General features: G+C 37.3%; 2 protein-coding genes across 4 annotated transcripts in view; one reads left to right on the top strand and one right to left on the bottom strand.

Annotated features, from left to right (window-relative positions):
- AZI2 (5-azacytidine induced 2) overlaps positions 1 to 3275 on the top strand; it is a 35253-nt gene extending 31978 nt beyond the window's left edge. For both annotated transcript variants that reach the window (XM_032861010.1, XM_032861011.1), the window contains one exon: positions 1207 to 3275. In XM_032861010.1, the coding sequence (XP_032716901.1) occupies positions 1207 to 1619 (413 nt within the window). In that variant the 3' untranslated portion in view covers positions 1620 to 3275. The remainder of the gene's footprint in view (positions 1 to 1206) is intronic.
- CMC1 (C-X9-C motif containing 1) overlaps positions 1925 to 25718 on the bottom strand; it is an 86757-nt gene continuing 62963 nt past the window's right edge. The window contains exons 3-6 of one of the 2 annotated variants that reach the window (XR_004383087.1): positions 9042 to 9132; positions 5750 to 5870; positions 3967 to 4075; positions 1925 to 2972 (exon numbers count right to left, since the gene is read on the bottom strand). Coding sequence is in view for 1 of the 2 variants with exons in the window: in XM_032861013.1 (XP_032716904.1) it covers positions 5750 to 5870; positions 9042 to 9132 (212 nt within the window). In the remaining variant the exon portion in view is untranslated. The remainder of the gene's footprint in view (positions 2973 to 3966; positions 4076 to 5749; positions 5871 to 9041; positions 9133 to 25718) is intronic. The other variant, XM_032861013.1, reaches the window with a different exon arrangement.

Raw genomic sequence — 25718 nt, 5'->3', positions numbered from 1 at the left:
TGTTGATGGGGAAGTTCCTCCTTTTAAAAGGAACACAGAATAATCTTGTAGGGAATTTTCAGTGAGGCTCTTTTTTAATGTAATAATTTCCAAAGAATAATGTAGGCGGAATACTCTTTCCATATTTAATAATAAGTCATTTGTGTGTCCCTTCTGAGCTGATGAAGGATGTCTTTTGGTATATTGAACCATAAATTTTCTAGCATACAACAGTGGCAGGCTCAAGGCCACCACTCCTAACTGCAGCACTCAGTGCTTTGGGGAGTAGAGACAGACTAAATCACCTTTTTTTCTAATTTACAGATCACCCTTGTCCAGAAGTTGAGCATCTTTAATTTCTCCTATCCCTCTTCCCAAGAAAAAAAGGCAATAAGCTTATAATGTGGTTCAGTTTTCTATAATAATGTGGTTCAGTTTTCTATAAAATTACAGATTCAAGTCTTTGTTCTAATTCCTAGCATTTTGCCACAGTTGGTTAAATTGGAAGGGGCAGAGAAGCTCATACTACCATTATGTTGGCTATCACTAAATAACAGCTTTAAAGCAGTTTGTTTTCTAAGCCATTATGTGTGTACTAAACATTTTTTCCCTTCACCTATTACTGTAACCACAGCAGAAATAACTATTTAAGAAACAGATTATGTATTCAAACTTTTATCCATAAAAGCCTTTGGATCAATTCACAATGTAATTATTTCTGAAAAAATTTACTTTTGAAGCACCTATGGAAAAAAAGATTTGAATAAGCAAAGGATATATTTAACAAAACATTACTTTAGAATAGTTTCCACTGACACGTAGTCTGCAAACATTTTCTAGCCACATTATGAGCCAAGAAGGGGATCCTTTCTGTATTTTAACTCTGGCTTCTAACTTCTTTAACTATGGAATTCTTCATCTTCATTAATTATTCTGTGATATAGGCAGGACAAGATTACTATGTCCATTTTGCAGATAAGAGAAGTAACACCTGGACACAAATGACTTAACCTATCTAAAAGTCACAATGCCAGTAAATAGTGATCCAAAATTAGAACTCAGATCATTTTTCATCAGTCTTCAAGTCACAGTGCCCCAGTGGTCACGCAAACTTAGAAATGTTCATTTTATTTCCAGTTCTACATTTAACCAAATTAATGAAGTGTTATGTGTTTTATGATCACAAATGCCTTGACAACTGACATTTAGCCTGTGCTTTCTTTTTAGCCTGTGCCCCAGTAGGATGCATGGAAGACCTTGGGAAAGACAGCACAAAACTGCACTTGGCGAATTTTACTGCAACATACAAAAGACATTCCCCTCTCTCTCCGAATGGCAAAAGTGTTTGCCATACCACATCTTCCCCTTTACCAGGAGATATAAAGGTTTTATCAGAGAAAGCAATTCTCCAATCATGGACAGATAATGAGCGATCCATTCTTCATGATGGTCCTAACTTTCAGGAACACAGCTCTTATGGCAGAAATTCTCTGGAAGATAATTCTTGGGTATTCCCAAGCCCTCCTAAATCAAGTGAGACAGCATTTGGGGAAACTAAAAATAAAACTTTGCCTTTACCCAACCTGCCACCACTGCATTACTTGGATCAACATAATCAAAACTGTCTTTTTAAGAATTAATTCTGAAGAGATTAATGATTTGGTCATGAGGTTATTGTAACTCCCTCAGTGGCACTCTCAAGAAATTATTTAACAAACTGAAAGCAGATTTCGATTAAACTTTGCAGAGTTCTTCGGTATATATGTTTGCACATACTGTTCCACATTATGTAGTTGATTTCCCAGTATGAAAGAGCACACCGTCCAGCTCCACGTTCCGGCTAAGAATCAGACATATGCTGCTTACTAATAAATAAACTTAAGGTGTTTTAAAGGGACAATTTTACCTTTGATAGTAATTGTAAATAACAGCCTCACATAAAGAATGGAATTAAAATTTCTTGGACATGGTTTTATAAAGCATGTGAAATGTGTAAATATCCATTCGTAAAAATAAGAGGCCATTAATATGAGACAAATTATAAGTTGCTTTAAGTTGCAAAAAGAGCAAATGGCAAAATGAGTAAGTTATGTTTCTGTTGACCTTCTACTGAATAAAGACAAAAAGTGTTATGGTTAAATAATAGCATCTCTTCTAGGTTATTCCATCTCCGTATGCTATTGTGTTTTCAAAGTTTAAGACTTTTTAAATCAGTGTTAAGACTTGAAATAACCTGATCATCGAAGCCAACTTTGTCCTCAAATCCTAACTGAAAAGTGAAAATGTGTGTGAACTATTATATTTCTATAGTATTCAATGAGAAGTAGAAAGAGCACCACAAAGGTTTTAGTCTAAATCTGTGCCATCAGTGGTCCATAATGAAAATCTAAGTATGTAACTGGATAAAGTCATTTTCATCAGGGTCTGTACCTGCTAGTTATGTAGAGCAATTTATAAATTGTTTGTTTATTTGAAATGTAACATTTTACTCATTGAGATAGTGTTTTTCCTTAACCAAATTAGGAAATGTAATTCTATAAACCAAATTCTGTGCTGTACTGATATAGTACAATCATGAAATGTCCCCAGACTTTGATTCTAAGTGGCCTATCATTTATAAACAAGCATATAACAAGGATGGCTTCACACAGAAATCTATCTAAATTCTTACAGGGTGGTGGTATAAACATATTAGTAATATAATGTATTAGTTGGCTTATACATCTTTTGCCTGAGATAAAGTGTTTCATGTAGGAGGCCTTTATCCTTTTTGATAGTTTCAAATATCTTGAACTCAAAAGAGTATCTCAGATCTCTAATATATTAACTGAATAGCATACATACATAAACAATGTTCACTGTTCACCAGATATTTTTGTCTTTCTATTATCTTACTCACTTATTCAGGCTTGTCTGTGATTAATGGAATTGGTGTCAGATGCTGGAATTTATTCTGACCAATGAACACAGCTGACTCCAGGGAGTACAATCTCCTGCCAAGTAATAGAACAAAACCCAATATGCATAAAACAAATACAAGACTCCAGGCTTTAGCTAAAGGAAGTAACTACCTGTGTAATAACAAAGCAGCATAAACTATTTCTCATGTGGCTGCATAGACTATATATTCTATCTAATCTCTAATATAGCTTACTGGTTTGTCTTTTTTTAAACCAAGGTTGGAAACTTTCCTTTGTAAAGAAGTAATATGAGATAATGGCTTGATTAATGTTTTGAACAATGCCAAGAAATTGTTTAATTAAAATAAATTATTTTTGTTTGAAATTGAAGCGAATGTAAAATACTATCCTTGCCTTTATATTCCAAGGTCAGGTACTAATTGTTAGTTGTTCATTTGATTCATGTAACAGACATTTGTCTTGTTAAATCATTTCTTTTAAGCAGAAAAAATGTTCTCCATATGAACAAGAGGGTGGCTATCCAACAGGTATGCTAAAAATCAGTGGTTGTATGTTCTTTACAGTGTAAAGTGCTAAATAAATGATGTGTAGGACTCTGATAAAGATTAACCAAAAACTTTTAACCAGCTACAAATTTAAAAATGTATGCTTTATGATCATCTCTGTTGTATGTAAGATTCAAAGAGAAATGGGAATGGCCCATCATTTGATAATCTAGTTGAGATGGGGAAAAAAAAAAAATTTAAAGATTTACCTGAGGGCGGGTAGGGGAGAGAGAGAAAATCTCAAGCAGACTCCCCACTGAGCACCAAGCCCAACCGGGGCCTGGATCCCAGGACCCTGAGATCATGACCTGAGCTGAAATCCAAGAGGTGGATGCTTAACCAATTGAGCCAGCCAGGTGCCCCCGAGATGGAATATTCTATGTTGATTTCTTTCATACTGCTTGAAATTTGCTCCAAAGGGCTTCCCTTGGAAATATCTTTAATCTTTAGCTTTTTATAACCCAGTTCCCATTTATATAACAGAATGAAGAGAAGACAGGTAACAGCAAAAAGCCACTCACTCCTTCCTCTTGATCTCCTATTAGTGAAAATAAAATCTGCATCTTCTTTAAAAGGAAATGGAAATTCTGCCCAGATGGAACCTAATTCCTAAGCAGAGCAGGGACACACCTATGGGAAACATTAGAAACCAAGTAAGTAGGGGAAAATTCAGACTTAAAGACCTGAGACCTAATCTTGGAAAAACCATAACGATCTGATCCAAAGAGGCTACATGAACAAGGTGGATCTTTAGGGGAAGAAAATCGGTGCACTAGTTCTTCACAGAAATAGCTTCAGCCAGAGGTATGAATGAGCAAGCCAGACATCAACTTAGGCAGCTGTTTTAGAGTAGACAGTGTGGTGGCTAGGCAGGATATCCTGAAAGCAGTGATAAAGGGTTTAGTTTCTGGCAGAGGAATGAACATACTTACTTACTACTATTCCAGTACCTGTGGAGAAAGTGACATCTACAGAAAATAAATTTTCCACATAAAATTTAGCTCCTCTGATTGTCATCCAAATTATAAATTAGCCACAGATTATGTATTTCACTAGCTTTTTAAATTTACTGCCTTTTCTTCATTTGCACCATTAAAAGTAAGGTCCTGTGCGCTAAGAAATGTAATAGGTACTGAAAGGCCAACAGAAGAATATAGGCTTGATGACGCCTATGGTATGTGGTCTCTAGGTTTCTACATTTGCTTTGCTTTTGTCTGCTCTAGTAATCTTCCTTTTGATCTGTGGGCTGGGAAAATGTGGTTTCTTTGGTTTTCAAGTAAGAGTAAAATAGTTCTTTGAGTGGTTCACTTGAGTGAAGTATGGAACTTGAGCATCACACTGGTTCCTTAGCATCCTATCTGCTTTAAACTAAGTCCTTTAAAAAAAGAATAATCTCAGCTCTATTTTATGGGACAGGGGCCAAAATTAAATCTTGTCCTAGTATGTAGTAAATTCTATTTGTGATTTTAATGAGATATATATAGATAGATAGATAGAAAGAAAGAAACTGGTTGCCGTGGCTATAGTGGAGAGTTAACAGCTCATGGAAGAAAAGCAAGTTTTGATATAAAAAACTGGAACCAAATTATTGTACTCGGACAGTTTTTTACATTAGCTCCTGAAATCATTAAAATATTTTCAGTAACCAAATGAACAGGTCAAGGAACATAATAATTCATTTTAGGAAACTTTCCATCAAACATATAAGTAAAATTAATTCATCTATTTCTTTATCTGTTTCCAAATAATCCTTTACTACTACTAACAACCATTAAAGAGCATTTACCACATCTGAGCCACTGTCCTAAACACTCCACTTACTTGCAATAATCCGCACAATAACAAAATTATTTCCATGGTGACATACCTAGTAAGTAACAGAACCAAGAAGGATTCTGGTTCATCACTGTTCTGCTATACTGCCTTATTAACACCTCTGACGGCTGTCCATCCCTACTTTGGTTACTTCTGATCCCTATGATTACCCATTAGTCTATACACTGAACAAAAGGAATATAAGGTCTGTATAGAACCCTAAATCTCTATCTCTGTTACAGAACTGTAGTTGTGGAAGATTTACCAAAAAATCCATGATGCCCAGGCAGACCATATCCCATTTCACTATTTACTACTCCTACCACATTTGACAAACCTGACTTTAAAATTAAAAAAAAAAAAAACTTTATTTCAGATAAAATTAGTATTTCCATAATTTAGGATAAAGCAAACACTTCCTTGAGTCCATTATTTTAGGTGATAATGATTTCCGTGAGTATCAGAGCTTCTAAGTATCTGAACATTTGCCTACATGCTTGTGGGAAGCTTCTGTAGCCTTTTCTTGGTAGGAATTCCAGTTTTTCTGAATTCTTCCCTTTCCTTCAGGTATTCCATTTTGCATTCTTCATAAAAGGCTGGATCATTATAACTACAAGAAGGAAATGAAAATCTCCTTTTAAAAAAGTGAAACTTCACGAGTGTTTTTAATATAAGCTTGGTTTAGTAATATTCAGACATTTCACAAGGTACAATCTTTAAAAATAGATTTTAAGAAATGGTCATAAACTTACTGTAAACATTAGGCTATCAACCTGCTTAAGAGGGCAAGGGGGATGACCTAGTGGTCTGTTTTTGAATGGCAGGATAGAGTGATGAGAAGCACAGCACCTATCCTCAGGGAGCGCATGGTGTTCTGGAACAGGAAGGAAAGGCTGCACCACAAGGAAGGATGCAAAGTGCTGTGCCGGAGGTATGGCCCAGTGCACCATGGGAACCTGTGAGAGAAGTGGGGAAAGGAGAAGTGGCAAGAAGTGCAGGAGTTGCACTTAGACGGACAAGAGAAGTCCAGACTGAAGGCACACTGGAAAGGCACAAAGATGAGGAAAAACGACGAAGAACTGCAAATAACTACCATTATAGCAGATTATGCCCGTAAGAGAAAGGGCCTGGGATAAAGCTAGACAGGACAGGAGCCACATCATGAATGCCACTGTATGCCATACCCAGAAGTCGAAATCTATCCTGAAGGCAATGGGACACTACTAACAGAAACTCGAAGATCAATTTTATGTCGTAGGTGAGTCAGGCCACATGCTACAGGCCAAAAGAGGGCAGCAGGGTTCGGTGCAGGATGCCCAGTAATAAGTAAACTACCACAAGGATCCAGAAAAGAATGATAAGCTAATGAGAAGTTGGGATGAAAAGGACAAAATCGATCTGGGGGAGATGTAGGTAATAAAATCAATAGGAAATAACCATTTAGAGTTAAGAGACAGGAGTCTAAATTCTAGACACATGATGCAGGAGAAGGAAAAGGAGGGGAGTTCAGTTTGGGACCCGAAGAGAGCAGAAAAATGTCATGACCTATAGGAAGCTAACTGAATCCATGGGTGTAAACTGAGCTTTCACAGACCTAAGCATGAGGAGAGAACCGGGAACCCATTTTAAGGAATCGGGTTATGGAAGAAAAGGCTGAGAAGAAATGAGATGTTGGAGGAACAGGAAAGAGTGTAAGGGAAGCCAGATAGAAGGGAATTTTAAGGAATTTCTGGAGGTCAAGTAAAAGGAAGGAATGAAAAGCAATTCACTGCATTTGGCTACCAGGAACCCATTAGAAACTTGAGGAGCAGCAGTTCCAGTGGAAGGGGGCAGACGTGAGACTGCTGTTTACTAAGGAATGAGTGAAAATGAGACGGAGATAAAAGAGAACAAGCATTCATATTTCAAGATGTCACTATGAAAAGATGAGAGGGCAGTGGTTAACTTCATTTCACAGTAAAGCAGAGCACTTTCTTATTCCAAAATGAAGAAACAGACTGTTGAGACTTAAGGTCAAGTAGTAAAATCCTTAACTCCATTTACTTTCAGCAAATGTCACAACCCTCTTTGTTTCATTTACTGTTTCTCTCCTAAACAGAAGCAGCCTCCTCCAACCCTTCCCAGCCCCTTCCCCAGAACAGACTAGATGTTCTTTCTCCTTATTTCCAGGGGGTAAAAGATGGAAGGATAGTTAAATGATTAACATTCAGATAACAAAAACAAGTACAATTTTTAAAAAGAGCTACCATTTACTGACTACCTCCTATGTGCCAGGCACTGTTGTAATGAGTTTATGTATAGTCCCCCACGATTGCTCCATGAGGAATAATTTTCCCATCCTCTATGAGGAACTTGCCTGAGGCTGCATGGCTAGCTAAGCTCTGGCTGGTCCAGAAGGTAAGCCCCGGCTGCCCTCTCCCCAGCTGGCACTCCTGCCCCTCTGCTCTAATAATGCCCATCTGAGAGGGATGGATAATATGGCAAACTAAGAACAAGTTATTATGATGGCTAAAACTGAGGTGTAAAATCCTTTAATATACAACAGAATTTAAATTCAGTCACAAAGAAGTTTAACAGGTTCATTTATTCACTACACATCTCTTGGGAGCATGAGGGAATAGAAATGGAAGAAAAACTAGTCACAGAAGGAACTCTTACTCTCTGATGAAATGCTTAGTGCAGGTCCATAAGTAAGGGTGTTTCCTCATCCATAAATGTAGAGATTAACTTCTCAAGTCTTCTAACTACAGAATTCTAAAATAAGTTTGTAAATTTAAATGTATATGTACATTAGTTCTCAAAAAAAAAAAACAACAACAAATATTTGATTCAGATAATCACTTTTTATATAATTCCCTAAGGAAGCATCAAATCATGCGGACCTACGTTTCAAGGGCTAGAGAAGTATAGAAGGAAATAACGGTTAACCAAAAAGACCTCACAACTGTCAGTTAACAATACTAAAGTATTCTGCAACATAATCAATAATGTAGACAATAAAATGTGTGGGGAGATACAACAGAAAGCACCTGGGGTGACTGGGTGGCTCAGTCAGGTGAGTGTCTGACTCTTGCTTTTGGCTCAGGTCATGATCTCAGGGTTGTGAGATCAAGCCCACATCAGGCTCTGAGCTCAGCATGGAGTCAGCTTGACATTCTTTCCCTCTCTCTCTGCCCGTACCCTGGTACTGCTCTCTCAAAAAAAATAAAGTCTTTGAAAAAAAGAAAGCACTTGCATTCCAAGAATTTTGCAAATTTTTACTTTAATATTCAACTAAATGTCAGTGAACATGATATTTAAGAATTATTTTAAAATTGATTAACTTCAAAAATCTAAATTTACCTTTGTATCCTTCATTTGATTTATTACAACTTTCCCAGGAGTTAAAAATTATATTAATCCCCAAATCACAAGGCTGGCAAGTCATCTAATTCAGTACCTTTTCATTAGAAGAGACAAATATAAGCCCATCTATAATATATTCTACAGCTCAACCTGTTCATGAAAAGGAATTTGCTGTCATATGAAAAATCCTGCATTTTTGTTTGCTTGCCCTCGTATTTTTAATCAGATATAATGTTGACCCATGTAACTTGATAAGACCTTTCATAAATAAATGTTGCTTAATATTTAACAAACTGAAGTCTCAGATTGAGCTAACAATATCAAGGATCTGATGGGGCGAAGTACAAAATCTATTACATGTAATGAGTTAAATAACAGTCTTACCTGCTACATGTATTAAAAACAGAGAAGCACCAACAATGTGGTAACTACTTACTGAGCAGTTAGGCATTCTTTCAATGCAGAATTTTCTTTCCGGCATTTTACTACCATAAGGATTCCAGAGTCCTTGCAACATTTGGTAAAATCTGAAAAAGTTTGGAAAGAAAAAAAACAACTTGCAGTTACATCAAAATTTTTAAAGATTCCTTAGAGAAAGAGAAAGAGAGAAAGAGCGTGGAGGGAGGGGGAAAGGGAGAGAGAGTCCCAAGTAGATTCCATACTGAGTACAGAGCCCAACACGGGGCTCAATCCCATGACCCTGAATTGAGATCATGACCTGAACCGAAACCAAAAATCAGATGGACACTCAACCAGCTTAGTAGGCACTCCTGCTAATTTTTAACAGCTCTAAAATACTCACCACTTAACATCTATTACTTAGATTATGCTTGGCACATAGTATACACTCCAGAGAAGACATGCACATGAATAAAGGGCAGAACAGGATGAGCGCCATTAACTTTGCAGAAATAAGGGATGGACTCCGAAAGCGGGGGAAGAGAGGACCTCCGAGGAGGCCTCATAGACACAGAAGGGATGTGGAGAATAAGGAAGATTCCTAATACAGAAGAGGGGTATCTTTTACAAGAAATGAGTGAAAGGGTAAAAGTGGAGTTGTTTGCAAATATGGGCCTCTGGCTTCTAGTCTCTGCAGGTCACCTGATGGCATCACGGCACCCGCTTTAAGTCAACCCTGCCAAAGGGCCTTCCTATCTGGTAATATGGTTCCCACGCCATTCCCAGGTCAACTCTTAGATGTCCCTGGAAACAGCTTTCTGTCAAATTTCCATTCTAGTAGTTTGTCTTTTAAATTGTACTGATCCCTTGGTATCCTGCCTTCTCAACACTCCCAACTCAAAGAAGCCTGGTGCCCTAATCCAGTCTGCTTTGGAAAGTCAGACTTGGTCCTCTGTTATTCTTCCCACAGGATAGTGTGCTTTGCTGCAGCTACTCTCCCGACTATTCTGGTCCTTCCTCTTGTCCACTGGCTGCTCTAGTTTCAGCTCTGCCATCTCCAGTCTGCTCTAAGTAACGAACCATTTCCATGTCAGACTTCAATTCAGTATCACCCTCGCATAGAAGCTATAGGTAAAACACAGTGTCTTCTGAGTATCTTTTATAATTCCTTTAATGCAAAATTATCAAGATTTCCCTCTTTTCTTGAGCTATTACCCTTCTAGTTACTAGAGGATATAATTTGTCATTATCTTAAAGCAAGCAGGTAATTCAGGGGTCTCCCTGATGACACAGAATATGTTAACCAAAAGTTTTAAACCTAAGCAAACCGGAAATGACTGGGATCTATTAAATGCATTAAAAAAAACTCAGGAGGGGGGCTGTGCTGGGACAAGAGCCCCACAGTACAGACATCTGTGTCTGCCTGAAATGTCACAGCATACTCTGACAGAGAAGCGGCAGAACAGGAACAAGGCCGAGAGATGAAGGCAATGACTTTAATTCAAACAGTTTAATGTGTGTCATCACATGAAAGTGGGGGACATGCAGTAACACTCCACGTCAAAGACACCTAGGATTCTCTTCCTTCAGCTGCTTGTTCTCCAGTCCCGGCAGTCCCACCACTGCTCTCCGACCCCTGAACTCACTCAGCTATCCTTTTCTACTTCAACTACAAAAATTCTGTTCCATTCTGTGCACAGGAGTTGAGCTCCTGAGCCAAATCAGACCAAGGAAATTTCCTTTGTGCCCTCTAAGGACTCCCTCCAACTCAAAAAGGCAGAACAGATTTATAATCAGCTCATTATCAGGGGAGATCCTGAGGGGCGGCTACATGGCTATAGAAGTCCATTACCTTTCACTCTGGAATGTCACTAGTATTCTTACATGTGAATTTCTCTACTTAAATGATATTAAAATCTGCTTTTCAACAAGCAACGGTTATGATGCTAAGTAAGAATTAAGACCTAGGGACCCGGTTTGTGGGATGCCTGGATGGCTCAGTCGGTTAAGCGTCTGCCTTCAGCTAAGGTCATGATCTTGGGGTCCTGGGATGGAGCCCCATATTGGGCTTCCTGCTCAGTAAGGGAGTCTGCTTCTCCTGTTCCCTCTGCCCCTCCCCACAACTTGTGCTCATGCTCTCTCTCAAATAAGTAAATAAACAAAATCTTAAAAGAAAAAGACTTAGGAAATCCTCAAAGGGAGTATGTACATAAAGTTAACCTGGAAGTGACTGAATCTGGCTAAGGGCTTCTGTAAGGGAATTGCCGTATTCCATAGTGGTGATGAGCTATGGGCTGATTGCTCTGCATCACATCTCACTAGACCTATAGCAGACCAGTCCATGCTCAGATAGTGTCTAGAAGAAAGATCATTAGCATCACAAATTTGCCTAAGGAAAATATGTGAGGTGATCAAAACCCTCCTTCCCTGGAAAATACCAACACGATGGCTATTATCTAAAGTCCACTTTCCAAATTTAATAAACCCAATACTTTTACATTTGACAGATTCACAACAGAATGGTTACACATTATAATATTTTCAGATCCGTTTTCTTATTATGAATAAAAATATTCCCAGTAGGGAACTGATGCAAGATAGCATCCCTGTGTTCTGACCACAATAAAGGCACAGTCTGTATATTTTCACACTTGTCCAAATCTCTAACTGTTGACTGGCCTAAAGCCTCAAGCTGTTTCTAAGGTTTTTGTCACTTGTTTAGCTACAAGATTTTAATGAGGATCTTGCTTTCATACCACATTAACAAACATTCATATAATAATGATGTCGCTAATACTGCCAACTAATTTCTAAAATGGTATTCTAAGATATTCATAGAAATTCTGTCTTTCAATGTTATTTTAAAGCTTATATGCCTATATATAATTTAAATTCATTACCATTGAAGATTATAAAAAGAAAATTTCATGCACTTAAGTATATCTTAAGGAAATACAAATGAATATCAATAAATAGTAAGAACAGAGAGCTTAAAAAGTTATTTCAAATTAAAAAAACATATTTAGAGGTAACATTCAAGACTTTTTTCTTTAAAATGTCAAGAACATGGTACCTGCTCTTTTCAAACTATTCCATAAAACAGAAGAGGAAAAGAAAACTTCTAAAATCATTGTACAAGACCAGTTATCACCCTGATATAAAGCCAGTAAAGACACTACAAAAAAGGAAGACTATAGGCCAATGTCTCCGATGAACACGGATGCCTAAATCCTCAACAAAATCTAAGAAAACTGATTTCAACAATACATTTAAAAATTCACAATAGTGGGATTTACTCCAGGGATATAAGAGTGGTTCATTAGTCACAAATCAATCAATGTAATACATTACATTAACAAGACAAGGGGATTAAAAACCATTTGATCATCTCAACAGTCGCAGAGAAAGCATCTGACAAAATGCAAGAGCAAAGTAGGTTCCAAGGGAACATTCTTCAACATAATAAAGGTCATATATGAAAAACCCACAGCTAATATCATACTCAATGGTAAAAAACTGAGAGCTTTTCCTAAAAATCAGGGACAAGACAAGGATGTCCACTTTCACTGTTTTTATTCATCACAGTATTTTAAGTCCTAGCTGTAGCTATTAGACAAGAAAAAGAAGTAAGAGGCATCCATACTAGTAAGGAAGAAATAAAACTGTCATTATTTGCAGATGGCATGGTATCACATGCAGAAGACCCTAAATACTCTAAGAACTATTAGAAGTGATAAATGAATTTAGTAAACTTGCAAGATACAAAACAAATACACAGAAATTGGCTGTGTTTCTATCCACTGATAATGATGTAACAGAAAGAGAAATTAAAACAATTCCACTTAAAATTGCACCAAAAGGAATAATGTAGGAATAAACTTAACCAAGGAGGTAAAAGACCTATACCCTGAAAGCTATAAAACACTGATGAAAGAAAGTGAAGACAACACAAACAAATAGAAAGATATTCCAAGCTCATTGACTGAAGAACAAATATTGTTAAAATGCCCATCCTACACAAAGAGACCTATAGATTCAACACAATTCCTACCAAAATACCAACAGCAGTTTTTACAGAACTAAAGCAAATACTCCTAAAATAGATTTGGAACCACAGAAGAACCTGAACAGCCAAAGCAATCTTGAGAACGAAGAACAAAGCTAGATCACAATCCCAGATTTCAAGATATAGGATAAAGCTGTAATAATCAAAACAGTATGGTACTGGCACAAAAACAGACAAAAAGATCAATTAAGCAGAATAGAAAACCAAGAAATAATCCCACACTTATATGGGCAGTTAATCTCTGACAAAAGCGTTAAGAATATGCAATGGGGAAGACAGTCTCTTCAACAAATGGTGCTGGGAAAACTAGACAGCTACATGCAAAAGAATGGAACTGGACACTGTCTTATATAACACATAAAAATTAACTCAAAATGGATTAAAGACCTAAATGTGAGACCTGAAACCATAAAACTACATAAAACTCCTGGAAGAAAACATTAAGCAGTAATCTCTTTGATGTAAGCCCGGGGAACACTTTTTTTTTAAAAGGTAAGTCTTCTGAGGCAAGGGAAGCAAAAGCAAAAATAAGTTACTGGGACTATAACAAAATAAAAAACTTTTGCACAGCAAAGGAAACCATCAACAGAATGAAAAGGCAACCTTTGAATGGGAGAAGATATTTGCAAAAATTTGATATAAAAAGAAATTAAAAAGCTTGAGAGGGATACTCAGATTTATTATCTACATTTGTTAGAACATATTTTAAATGGGAATTAAGATGTGATTCTGACAAAGCATTTAGTAGGTAACACTTGGGATACAGATGACTTCTACTTATGTAAAACCAATGGGCAATGACACATTAATATTGGGTAGGTTCTAAAACAGTTCTTGGAGATTTTCTGGGGAAGACTGCAAAGTAGGAAGACTCTAACCTCATCTTGTCCCGCAATACAACTAGATAACATTCACATCGGTATAAATAACCCAGAAAATGATCCCAAGACTGGTAACAAACCCCACCTTGAAATGCAGAGAAGAGGCCACCTCAAAGAGGGTAAAATAGGTGAAACATAGTGGGGAGGGATGTCAGGTGTACGGAGAAGAGAAACTGACTCTCACACTAGAGAGCCCACATGGGAAAGACAAATTCCCATAACATTTGACTTTGAACACCAAAGGGGTCAAATTTCATGAGTTCTTACAATCAGCAGAGCTTTACACTGGCAACACTAAGCATCAGTTGGTTCAAGTTCTGGGAGAGCTGGGAGGATAAGAGGAAACTGAGTCCCTATCCTTAAAGAGACAGCACAACCAATAGTCTTGGAAGATACAGCATGGAGGCAGTGTGTGAAAAATGTCTGGGGCATAAAGAAGGGAGAGTTAGTTTAGTCATCTCAGGGCTTGTCCTGGAGGGACAAGGATCACTGGGGGACTCCTCCAGGGACAAAGGAGCTGGCAAGCACCATTTTGCTCCCCTGTGCCCCAGCATACACACACGGCTACCTGCGGGAACCAACCTGGCACCAACACTTGCCACCTAACTTGCTAACAGTTTTCCATCCCCGCACATGCAAATGCTGCTAACACTGCACCACCCATGACAGTGAGCTTCTACAGCACTGCCTGCTCCAATACACTCTTGGCCAGAGCCCATCCAAAGCAGAACCACAAGCATGGCAGTGTACAAGCAGCCGTGACAGGGACAGCACCACTCTAAAGTGACTCCTGTCCTGGAGAGAAGGGAAGATAACCACACACACTAGTCCCAAATGCAACTCCAGCAGTGGCATGGGGGCAGACAGAAGTCTGACTGCAGGTTGTACCCACCAACAAAGGCTTCTCAGGGGACAACACAGGGAAAAGTGTCCTGCAGTTTGGTGCTATTCCACCCCTAGACTGAAGCAACTCAAGCCCAAAGTGGCCCTTGACTGGTCCACCAACACCACAGGAAGCAAACACTGCCCACAACAGGCAGAGAGCCACTGGAAAGAGCTAGGAAGAAAGGCCAAACCACGATACCAGGGTGAATGCAACACACACAGAAGACAGCCCTGAAGTGTCAAGTTCTGGTGAACACGGGACACTGACTGCAGGGTACTCCAGGACCTCTTCATTAGGCCACTACTTTCAAAAGCTGGAACCATAGCTAACTTTCCAGACACACAAAAATGGATATGGAGGGGCATCTGGGTGGCTCAGTCGTTAAGCATCTGCCTTGGGCTCAGATCATGATCCCAGGGTCCTGGCATAGAGCCCTACAACAGACTCCCTACTCAAAGATACTCATGGTATCTCTGTCAAATAAATAAATAAATAAAAATCTTTTTAAAAGATTGAAAAAAATAATAAAGCAACAAATCATAGGGCACGTGGGTGGCTCAGTTGGTTAAATGTTTGCCTTTGGTTCAGGTCATGATCCCAGGGTCCTGGGATCAAGTCTCTTTCGGGCTCTCTGCTCAGCAGGGCACCTACTTCTCCCTCTCCCTCTGCCTGTCACTCCCCCTGCTGTGCTCTTTCTCTCTCTCTTTATTTGTCAAATAAATAAAAGCTTAAAAAAATAAAGTAAAAAATCATAAAGATAAACTCACTGGACAGTGAGACCCTTAACCAAGAGACAGAAAACATAAAAAAGAAAAACTCATAGATGCAGAACTCAATAAATTAAATTAAAAATACACCAAATGGAATAAATAGTGGAGTAGAGGAAGCAAAAGAACAAATCAGTGACCTAGAAGACAGAGCAATGGAAAGTAATCAAGCTGAGTAGGCAAGAGACAAAAACAACAACAACAACATCAACAACAACAACAAAAACCCAAAAAACCCAGAGTAAAAATAGACTTCGGGAACTCAAACATAATAATATCTTATAGAGATACCAGAAGGGTAAGAGAAAGAGAAGGAGGCAAATATATACTTGAAGAAATAATAGCTGAAAACATCTCAAATCTGGGGAAATCAAGATCGAGGAGGCACAGAATGCTCCAACCAAAATCAACAGGCCTACCTCAAGAAGCAAGAAAAATCTCAAATAAACAACTTAACCCTACACCTCAAGGAACCAAACCAGTAGAAGGAAAGATATGATAAAGATTAGAGCACAAACAAATGAAATAGAAACTTAAAAAACAATAGAACAGATCAATGAACCCAGTCACTGGTTCTTTGAAAAGATTGACAAAATTGATAAACTTTTACCCAGATTCATTAAAAAGAAAGAGAGAGAGAGAGAGAGAGAGAGAGAGAAGACTCAAACAAAATCAGAAGTGGAAAGAAGAAAAATAACAAAGGAATACAAATACTTACGAGAATATTATGAAAAATTATATGCCAACAAACTGGAAAACCTAGAAGAAATAGAGGAATTCCTAGAAACATGTAAACTACCAAACCGGAACCAGGGAGAAATAGAAAATGTCAACAGACTGACTACCAGCAGTGAAATTGAATCGGTAATCAAAATCCCAATAAACAAAAATCCATGACCGTCTAGCTTGACAGGCGAATTCTACCAAACATTTAAAGAGTTAATACCTATTCTTCTCAAACTATTAAAAAAAATACAAGAGAGAGGAAACCTTCCAAATTAATTCTATGAGGCCAGAATTACACTGATACCAAAACCAGATAAAGACATTACAAATAGAAGGGAACTATAGGGCAATACTGCTGATGAACATAGATGGAAAAATGCTTAACAAAATATTAGCAAACCAAACCCAACAATACATTTAAAAAATCACTCACCACGATCAAGTGGGATTTATTCACAGGATGAATAAATTTATTCACAGGTGGTTCTATATTCCCAAGTCATTCAATGTGATACATCTTATCAACAGGAGAAAGGATTAAAACTACATGATCGCCTCAATAGATGCAAAAAGCACTTGATGAAGTACAATATTCATTCGTAATAAAAACCCTCAACAAAGTAGAGTTAGAACACACCATAATATAAAGGCCATCTATGAAAAACCTACAGCTACTATCTTATTCAATAGTGAAAAATTGGGAGCTTTTTTCCTCACCACGTTTACTCAACAAGTATTGAAGTCCTACCCGCAGCAATCAGACAAGAAAAAGGAAGAGAAGAATTTGTAAGGAAGAAGTAAAACTTTTACTCTTTGCAGATGACATGAAACTGTATGTAAAAAATCCTAAATACTCCACCAAAAACCTACTAGAACTGGTATCTGAATTCACACAGGTCACAGGACACAAAATCAATTTACAGAAATCTGTTGCATTTCTATACACTCATAATCAAGCCGTAGAAAGAAAAGTCAGGAAAACAATCTCATTCACAACTGTACCAAAAATAAGAAAATTCCTAGGAACAGACTTACGCAAGGCAGTGAAAAGACGTGTACCCTGAAAACTATAAAACGCTGAGATGAAAGAAACTGAAGAGGACAGAAACAAATGGAAAGACCTTCCATGCTATAGACTGGATGAACTGGATGAACAAATATTGTTAAAATGTCCATACCACTTAATGCCATCTACAGATTTAATGCAATGCCTCTCAAAATACCAACAGCGTTTTTCACAGAACTAGAGCCAACAAATTCTAAAATTTGTATGGAGCCACAAAAGACCTCGAACAGCCAAAGAAATTTTGAAAAAGAAAAAACCGGAGGTATCCAAAGTTTCAATTTATACTACAAAGCTGTAGTAATCAAAACAGTATAGTACTGGCACAAAAACAAACATATAGACCAATGGAATAAAACAGAAAGCCAAGAAATAAGCCTACACTTATATGTTCAATTAATGTTTGACAAAGCAGGAAAGAATATACAATGGGAAAAAGAGAGTCTCTTTAACAAATGGTGTTGGGAAAACTGGACAGCAACGTGCAAAAGAATGAAATAGAACCACCTTCTCACACCATACACATAAACTCAAAATAGATTAAAGACCTAGATGTGAGACCCGAAACCATAAAAATCCTAGAAGACAGCACAGGCATTAATTTCTCTGACAGTGGTTTTAGCTACGTTTTTCTAGATATGTTCCCTGAGGCAAGGGAAATAAAACCAAAAATAAACTACTGAGACTACATCAAAATAAAAAGCTTCTGCATAGAAAAGGAAATAATCAACATAACTAAAAAACAACTTACTGAATGGGAGAGGATATATGCAAAAGATATATCCAATAAGGGTTTAGTATCCAAAATATATAAAGAATTTCTACAACTTAGCAACAACAGAACCCAAAGAATTCAATTAAAAATGGACAAAAGACATGAACAGACATTTCTCCAAAGAAGACATACAGATGGCCAACAGACACATGAAAGGATGCTCAACATCACTCATTATTGGGAAAATGCAAATCAAACCTATAATGACATACAATGACATATCATCTGACACCTCTCAGATGCTAAAATGAAAAACAAAAGAAACAAGTGTTGGTGAGGTTGTGGACAAAAAGGAACCCTAGTGCACTTCTGGTGGGCATGCCAACTGCTGCAACCTCTATGGAAAACAGTATCAAAGTTCGTCAGAAAATTAAAAAATAGAAAAAAACCGTATGATCCATTAACTGCACTACTGGGTGTTTACCCAACAACTACACAAACACTAATTCAAAGGCATACATGCATCCCTATGTTTACAGCAGCATTATTTACAATAGCTAAATTATGGAACAACCCAAGTGTCCGTGGAGAGATGAATGGAAAAAGAAGATAGGGGGTGTATGTAGGTACACACACACACACACACACACACACAGGACTATTATTCAGCCATGAAAAAGAATGAAATCTGGCCATTTACCACAACACAGATTATGCTAAGCAAAATAAGTTAGAGAAAGAAAAATTCCATACGATTTCACTCACACGCAGAATTTAAGAAACAAAACAAATGAACAAAGGTAAAATGAGACAAACCAAAAAGCAGACTCTTAACTATAGAGAACAAACAGATGACTATCAGAGGGGAGGTGGGTAGGGGGATGGTTGAAATAGGGGAAGGCATTAGGAGTACACTTACCTTGACAAGCACTGAGTAATATACAGAATTGCTGCAATACTGTATTGTACACTTGAAATCAATATAATACTGTATGTTATCTATATTGGAATTGAAATTTTAAAAATTATAATTAAAAATAAAATATGCATAAAATTTAAAAAATAAGTAAATAAATAAAATGGTTCCTTTACAAAAAGATTTTATTTATTTATTTTTAGAAATAAATTTTAGAAAGATTGTGTCAGCCAGGGGTGGGAGAGAGAGAATCTCAAGCAGACTCCACACAAAGTGCAGAGCCCGACATAGGGCTCGATCCCACCACCCTCTGAGATCATGACCTGAGCCGAAATCAAGAGTCTGATTTTTGGTGGCTGTTTTGTTGGCCTGTTTTCCTATTTTCCCATGTAACTTCATAATTCCTTTAAAGGTATTTAAAGGTGTTAATAATAGCAATAAGAACAAAATAATAACGCCAACTAAAATATGGTGGGTGTTTATTATGTACCAGATACTATACTGAGTACGTTTATTCACTTGAATTTTGTAAAAGCACTGTCAGATGAGCACTATTATTATCTTCATTTACCAGATGTCACATTTAGGTTATGTCACATTTCTAAGACCACAGAGCCTGGCGCAGACTAACCTAGCAACAGGCCTTTCCTCATTCTGCAAAAATACTTGTAACTACTACTGAATCCCACTTACTCCTTCCACAATAAGAACACACACAAAAGTCTCCACATCTAGCTGCAATTTCCATGGTCACAGAGGAAACTAAACCCAGGCAAGTTAGCTCACAGGAGGTCACAACTGAGAAGTGGGGAGTGAGCGGGGGTGGCTCAGCACATCCCTATCATCACCACAGGAAAAAATAAGCTGTAGGCTTTTTGCTCAATTTTATGCTACTTAGCAGCAATCATCTGAAATAAGTAACATCAGGTCCCTCACTCTCTGGTCCCACCCTGTTTTCTAGAATTCCTAGAAAATATATTTAAATACTTAAAATAAGTATTTTACGCACCAGAAAGTGCCTTCTCCAAACGGTATACAATGAAACACTGAATTCTGTGTGTCAGATTTTAAGTGCTACCAGCACTTGAAAGGTACACATTAGCATAGGCTAGTGCTGCTGAGCAAAACACCCACCCAGCCCATCTTTTTTTAAAAAGACTGCCACTAAGAGATGCTTGAAGTCTCCCCAAATCACAGTATCCATTGTCATTAACAATAGCAGAGGTGGAGGACGTAGACGGTGATAAAGCAGGAGAAATACAAGTGAATGAGTCTGGTTCATGCTGTACATTTTTCTTACATATTCCCTCTCTGCTCCCACTGCCTCCCAAGTTGAAAGAGCTGTCTATTAACAGGCACTGATCAAAGCAGCTAACAGAGCAGCACAGCTCTGAACATGGAGGCTTCCAGGCTTCCTTGCCATCTCCTGGTGGGTGCTCCGCCCTCCCCCGCCCCTCACGAGAAGCATCATTACAAAAGTAGAATCAATGCTTTTAATAATGTAAATAATGCAAGCAATAAACTAACCCGCCGTACTTTTTCCCTCTTGCAAGAGGTTTTACAGTCCCTTCTGAGCATGAGTATGAGCCACCACTGACCATTTACCACAATTCCCAGAGGGTCCAGGGGAAGGACTTCACAGGTCACTTAATCTAAACTCTTACTCAGTTCAGAAGGTCCTTGTTAACCATCTCTCTGTTTAAACACTGTGACAAAAACTCCTTATCTCCCATGGTAGCCAGTTCCTGTGTGTGTGCATGTCACATGTGTGCTGTGTGTTGGGAGAGGATTTATGGGATAGAAAAAAAAGCACAGTACATCTAATGCTGCCTCCTCCTCAAATATTACAGGAAATAACATCCTTCTTGCTCCCTTTTCCTGGTTCAGAGGCAGTGTGAACGTGGCTCTCTCCTCCCTAATTGGATATGCTTTCTAGAGTATTAACAAAACCTGGGCACCCCCCTCATAATCTTCTCATTTGTCAAATTTATTTATGTATTTAACACCTTGTTTTGCTCCCAAAAGGATCTAAAAGAGGTTGGCATCTCCCTTACAAAACACTGACGTAAGTTTTGCAAATTCAAACACAGCAGGCAATTAAAATATGAAAATGATTATGGCTAGGTATTTAACAAAAATGAATATATAAATAAATACATAGATATCAAAAAATCCTTTGGAAGGAATCATTAAGAGAATGACACATCACTAGCCATTCCTCATTCTACTTTCCCTGAGCTGAAACAAAAAAGGTTTTACCTAAGTAAAAAATAGCCTTTGGCACCATTGAAAAACACTTAATCAGCATTCTTTTACTCTGTCACATCAACAACCAAAGGAGTAAAATACTATACCATGAAATACTATGCAGCCACTAAAAAGAAAAAAAAGTACATTAACAGGAAACGATCCCTAGGACTCCAACTGAAAATCGAGGCGCAGAGCAGTACAGTGGAGCATGTTACCATTTCTACTTAGGATACAAAATGGAATATTACGTCTCCATCAGAAAGGATGAATACCCAACTTTTGTATCAACATGGATGGGACTGGAGGAGATTATGCTGAGTGAAGTAAGTCAAGCAGAGAGAGTCAATTATCATATGGTTTCATCTGTGAAGCATAAGGAATAACATGGAGGACATTAGGAGAAGGAAAGGAAAAGTGAATTGGGGAAATTGGAGGGGGAGACGAAGCACGAGATATTTCTGAGATTTACTCAAACAAACTGAGGGTTTTGGAGGGGTGGGGGTGGGGGGATGCGTGAGCTTGATGGTGGGTATTAAGGAGGGGCACGTACTGCATGGAGCACTGGGTGTAGTGCATAAACAATGAATCTTGGAACACTGAAAAAAATAAAATAAAATTTAAAGAATACATTCAGGTTTGTGTATGTGTGCACATCTGTGTACCTATACAGACAGATGTTTATACAAACTCCAAAGGGCCGGAGAAGAACAAGGAAGAAAACTGGTAATTGTGGTTGCCTCGGAGGAGAAAAACTGGGGCTCTGGGGGGGCCAAGAAATAAAGAGACACGTTTGTACCGTGTCTGGGTAGTAGACACATGTGTCAACCTTCCAAAATGTAATTTTTAAAAAAAGCAAGCGAGCAAGCCATAGCTCTGTGTGGAGGGGAGAGTGGAGTCCAGTTCAGACTTTGATGAGCAGAGTGAAAAAATCCTCTTCAGTTTCCTTCTTAAGCAAGTGCTTTTCCCTGAATGCTGCGCAGCAACGACTGGGTGGGGAACCCCTCTATATCTCACTAAGAACACCCCGTTCATCACACTCTAGGGATATTTCTGCACATATGGCTTCTTTTCATTAAATGCTAATTGTTCTCAAATACAAATTTGGACATTCCTTTTCACAAAATACACAGCTACATAGATCCTACTATTCCCATTATACTAATGCCAAGCGAAAAGCACTATTCCAAGGTAAAATGACACTATCAAAAGTCACACTATTGGCTTTCTTGTAATTTAACACAGTCACACCAACTGCCAAAACGGAAGAAATCTGACAATAACATGTGCTACCTTATTCATAAATAGGTCCAAACTCTCAGTTTAAAAAAAAAAAAAATAAAAGACATGCTATGCTAAATTTAATTAGACATTTACTAAGTGTAGTGTCCCTAGTTAACAAGGCAAATCGATCCTTTCAGTTCTGGCTGCAGTTTATTTAAAGACTTTACAATTTTACTACTTAAGAGCAAGTCCTATGGAGGTGTTATCTCACCATTTATATTTTCACAACACTTATGATATTGCTATCACACTCTTAAAATAAATGAAAAGCCCATGCCACATTTCAGACCAATGTAATGCTACAGACTCTATTTTTATTTCTAGAAATAAACATTAAAATAATTCGGTATTGCTCACTTTATTCTTGCAATGTTGAACATTAAAAAAAAAAGTAAAACAAAGATTTTTTTTTTTTTTAAGTCCCAGGTATACTTGAAAAGCAGAAGTCAATCACTTGGCTTTAAAATTAGGCACTAGAAAAACACAACATTATAAAATTCTCACAACAATAGCATTTTGTGACAAAATTATTATGCTTTTAATTTTCTATTAAATTGTGATTAGCTTGCTACTTTAAAGATTAGTTTGTGTACAGAATGAATTTAGTGGTGCATTTAATGAGACAAGAAGGTAGAATGATGAACACAAAAAGATTATTTCACATTGTAGTGCATGAGCTATTTGATAATTCTAACATAGTACAAAAGAAAGCTTCTCTCTAGATTGATCACGGTTCAGTTAACATCACTGAATATCTAATACCTCCAACTCAATTAATTCTCACCTGATTAAGATCAGACTGATATTCAAACTAAATCATCTCTCCAGTCAAGTAGAAATCAATATTTCTGATTTTACTTTTAAATTACAATAGAAAATAAAATGCACGCATCTTCAATATGCCAAGAGTAGCTTTTCTATTCTGGTCTACCACAGCATGGATAACACAGTTGATTAAAGAATTATTCTAATTTGAGCACCGATATGTAGCAGAATCTGATTAATTTGAACACAGAGATGGAATAAAGTAATTAAATATATCTTATACAGGGCAAATAGAAAATTGACATAAAGTAAACTTGACTTCTTTAAAACAAACCTCACTATTTATCAGCTCAAGTAGTTAGGAACACGGTCTTATTAAAGATTGATTACTCTGACAGAAGAGTCTTATTTCAGGCACAGATATATACAAGATGGAAAGACATGGTTCTTTTTAGATCATACTCTTCCTACCACTGTGACCTCCAAAAAGCATGCACCTACCTAAAAACGACCAAGCAGGACTTTTCTAGAAAAAAGACATACGGACTCATTTTTGCTAAGCAGGATAAAAAAAAAAAAAAAAAAAAAAAAAAAAATCAGTGAATCCTAAAATAACAAAATACTTACATATTTGTAACTCTTACTACTTGAAGAGGACTCAAAATAGATTTTCCTACTCTTTATTCTTTAATGCCACTTCAAATTTAAGACGGAACAGAAGAAGAGTAAAGCCAAATTATTTGTTGGATTAGCTGAATACAAAGTATTGCTTTGCTTGTTGGCAAACTCAAAATTTAGATGAAAAGGACAGAAAATTCTCAAATTTTAAACAATACACTGAAGAAAGTAAAATCACAGCTAAATGTACTATTAGAATTGAAAACAATAATCCAATTCGGAGAGTACTTACTGTGTGCCAAACATTGTGCATTACATACATTTACTATATATTATGTATATATATCATATAAAATAATTCTATGATGTACTTTAAAAATATGAGGATATAATTTATATAAAATATATATTTCATATACATTATTCTCAAACCTCACAAAATAGGTTTATTACTGTGCACTAAATAACTCCTGGTGCAACTACCTACCTTAGATGTACCTTTTCTGGTGTGTTAGACATATCAATCCATAGAAAAGAATATGAGGAACAAAAAATTATGCAAACTAGTCTGGAAATAAAGATTCCCCAAACCATACCCTATGAGAAACAGCCACAGAAGTTAGTTATATATGATAGTTAAGGGCATAAAAGTTTAGATTTTATGTTAAGATAGGGTACTCTCCAAAGGCTTGTAGAATCTGGTGCTGGGCTGCCTGGACAACTTGCAGGCACACAGGCAACTTGAAATTTGGGTCACTTGTATGTTATACAGAAAGGGACAGTTTTTGCGTTCATGAAAGACTATTTTTATTGACTCACACAGACATTTCAGTTTGATTTTCTTAACTAATGACTGAAGCACATTATTTTTGGAGAAATATTTTGTGTGTGTGTATGTGTGTATATGTGTATTTCTCCAAATACGTAAAGTAACAGTGCAAGCAGACTGTAATGAACCAGTGCACATGTCCCCCTGTTTAAAGGAAGAGCGGTTACTTCATTCCAGATACCCTCTTTGCCTTACAGGAATGGAAACACATCATTACCAGATCTGAGGATTTATACTGTTTTTTAAGCTGGAGTTTCTGTTTTATGTAAAATTGCACAATTTTAAATAGTTTAGCTAACTTTGTTTTCTAAGACAATGCACAGAGGAAAAACAAAATATGTCTATATCAAGGGCCTTGATTGGAAAGCTGATGGTCTGTGCCATTGACCTCAAAGGCTTTCTTGAACACTTCACCTCGAGTAATTATGCACATGTGGTTATCCATTCAAAAACTGGGAGGAGACAAGATGGCGGGGAAGTAAGAGGAGGCGCCTTTTCAACCTGTATCCATTCAAAAACTATTATCACTCATTTGACAACTACTGAAGCAGAAGTCTCATAATTATTCTAAGTAACGTAGCTGTAGAAACAGAGTAAGGACAGACTCCCCAATCTTGCCATGATCCTGTGAGACCATCTCCGTCATGATGGATGTAATGCATTTACTTCCTTTTAGGAACCAACAACAGGGAATCAACACGGGGCCCTTAACTGAAAGTTTACACTTCCTTTGGGTTAAACATCTCTGTACGCTCCAAGAAGCACTGGCGGTAAGAAGAATGTTTCATCTGAGTGGATGCTACTTTAAAAAATAAAGTATTACTAAATTACCAGGCACTTGTTATACTAACAAATCGTCTGCTGCCCTCAGGAAGTGTCTAATGGAGCAGCAAAGCAATGACACCCTGAAAATGTTAAACAATACAAAATAAAACTGCAATTACGCAAAAA

This window comes from Lontra canadensis, unplaced genomic scaffold (genome assembly GCF_010015895.1).
Source record: "Lontra canadensis isolate GAN:19392208 unplaced genomic scaffold, GSC_riverotter_1.0 scaffold20, whole genome shotgun sequence".
Taxonomy (NCBI): Eukaryota; Metazoa; Chordata; class Mammalia; order Carnivora; family Mustelidae; genus Lontra; species Lontra canadensis.
This window is presented reverse-complemented; position numbering and strand designations above follow the sequence as displayed.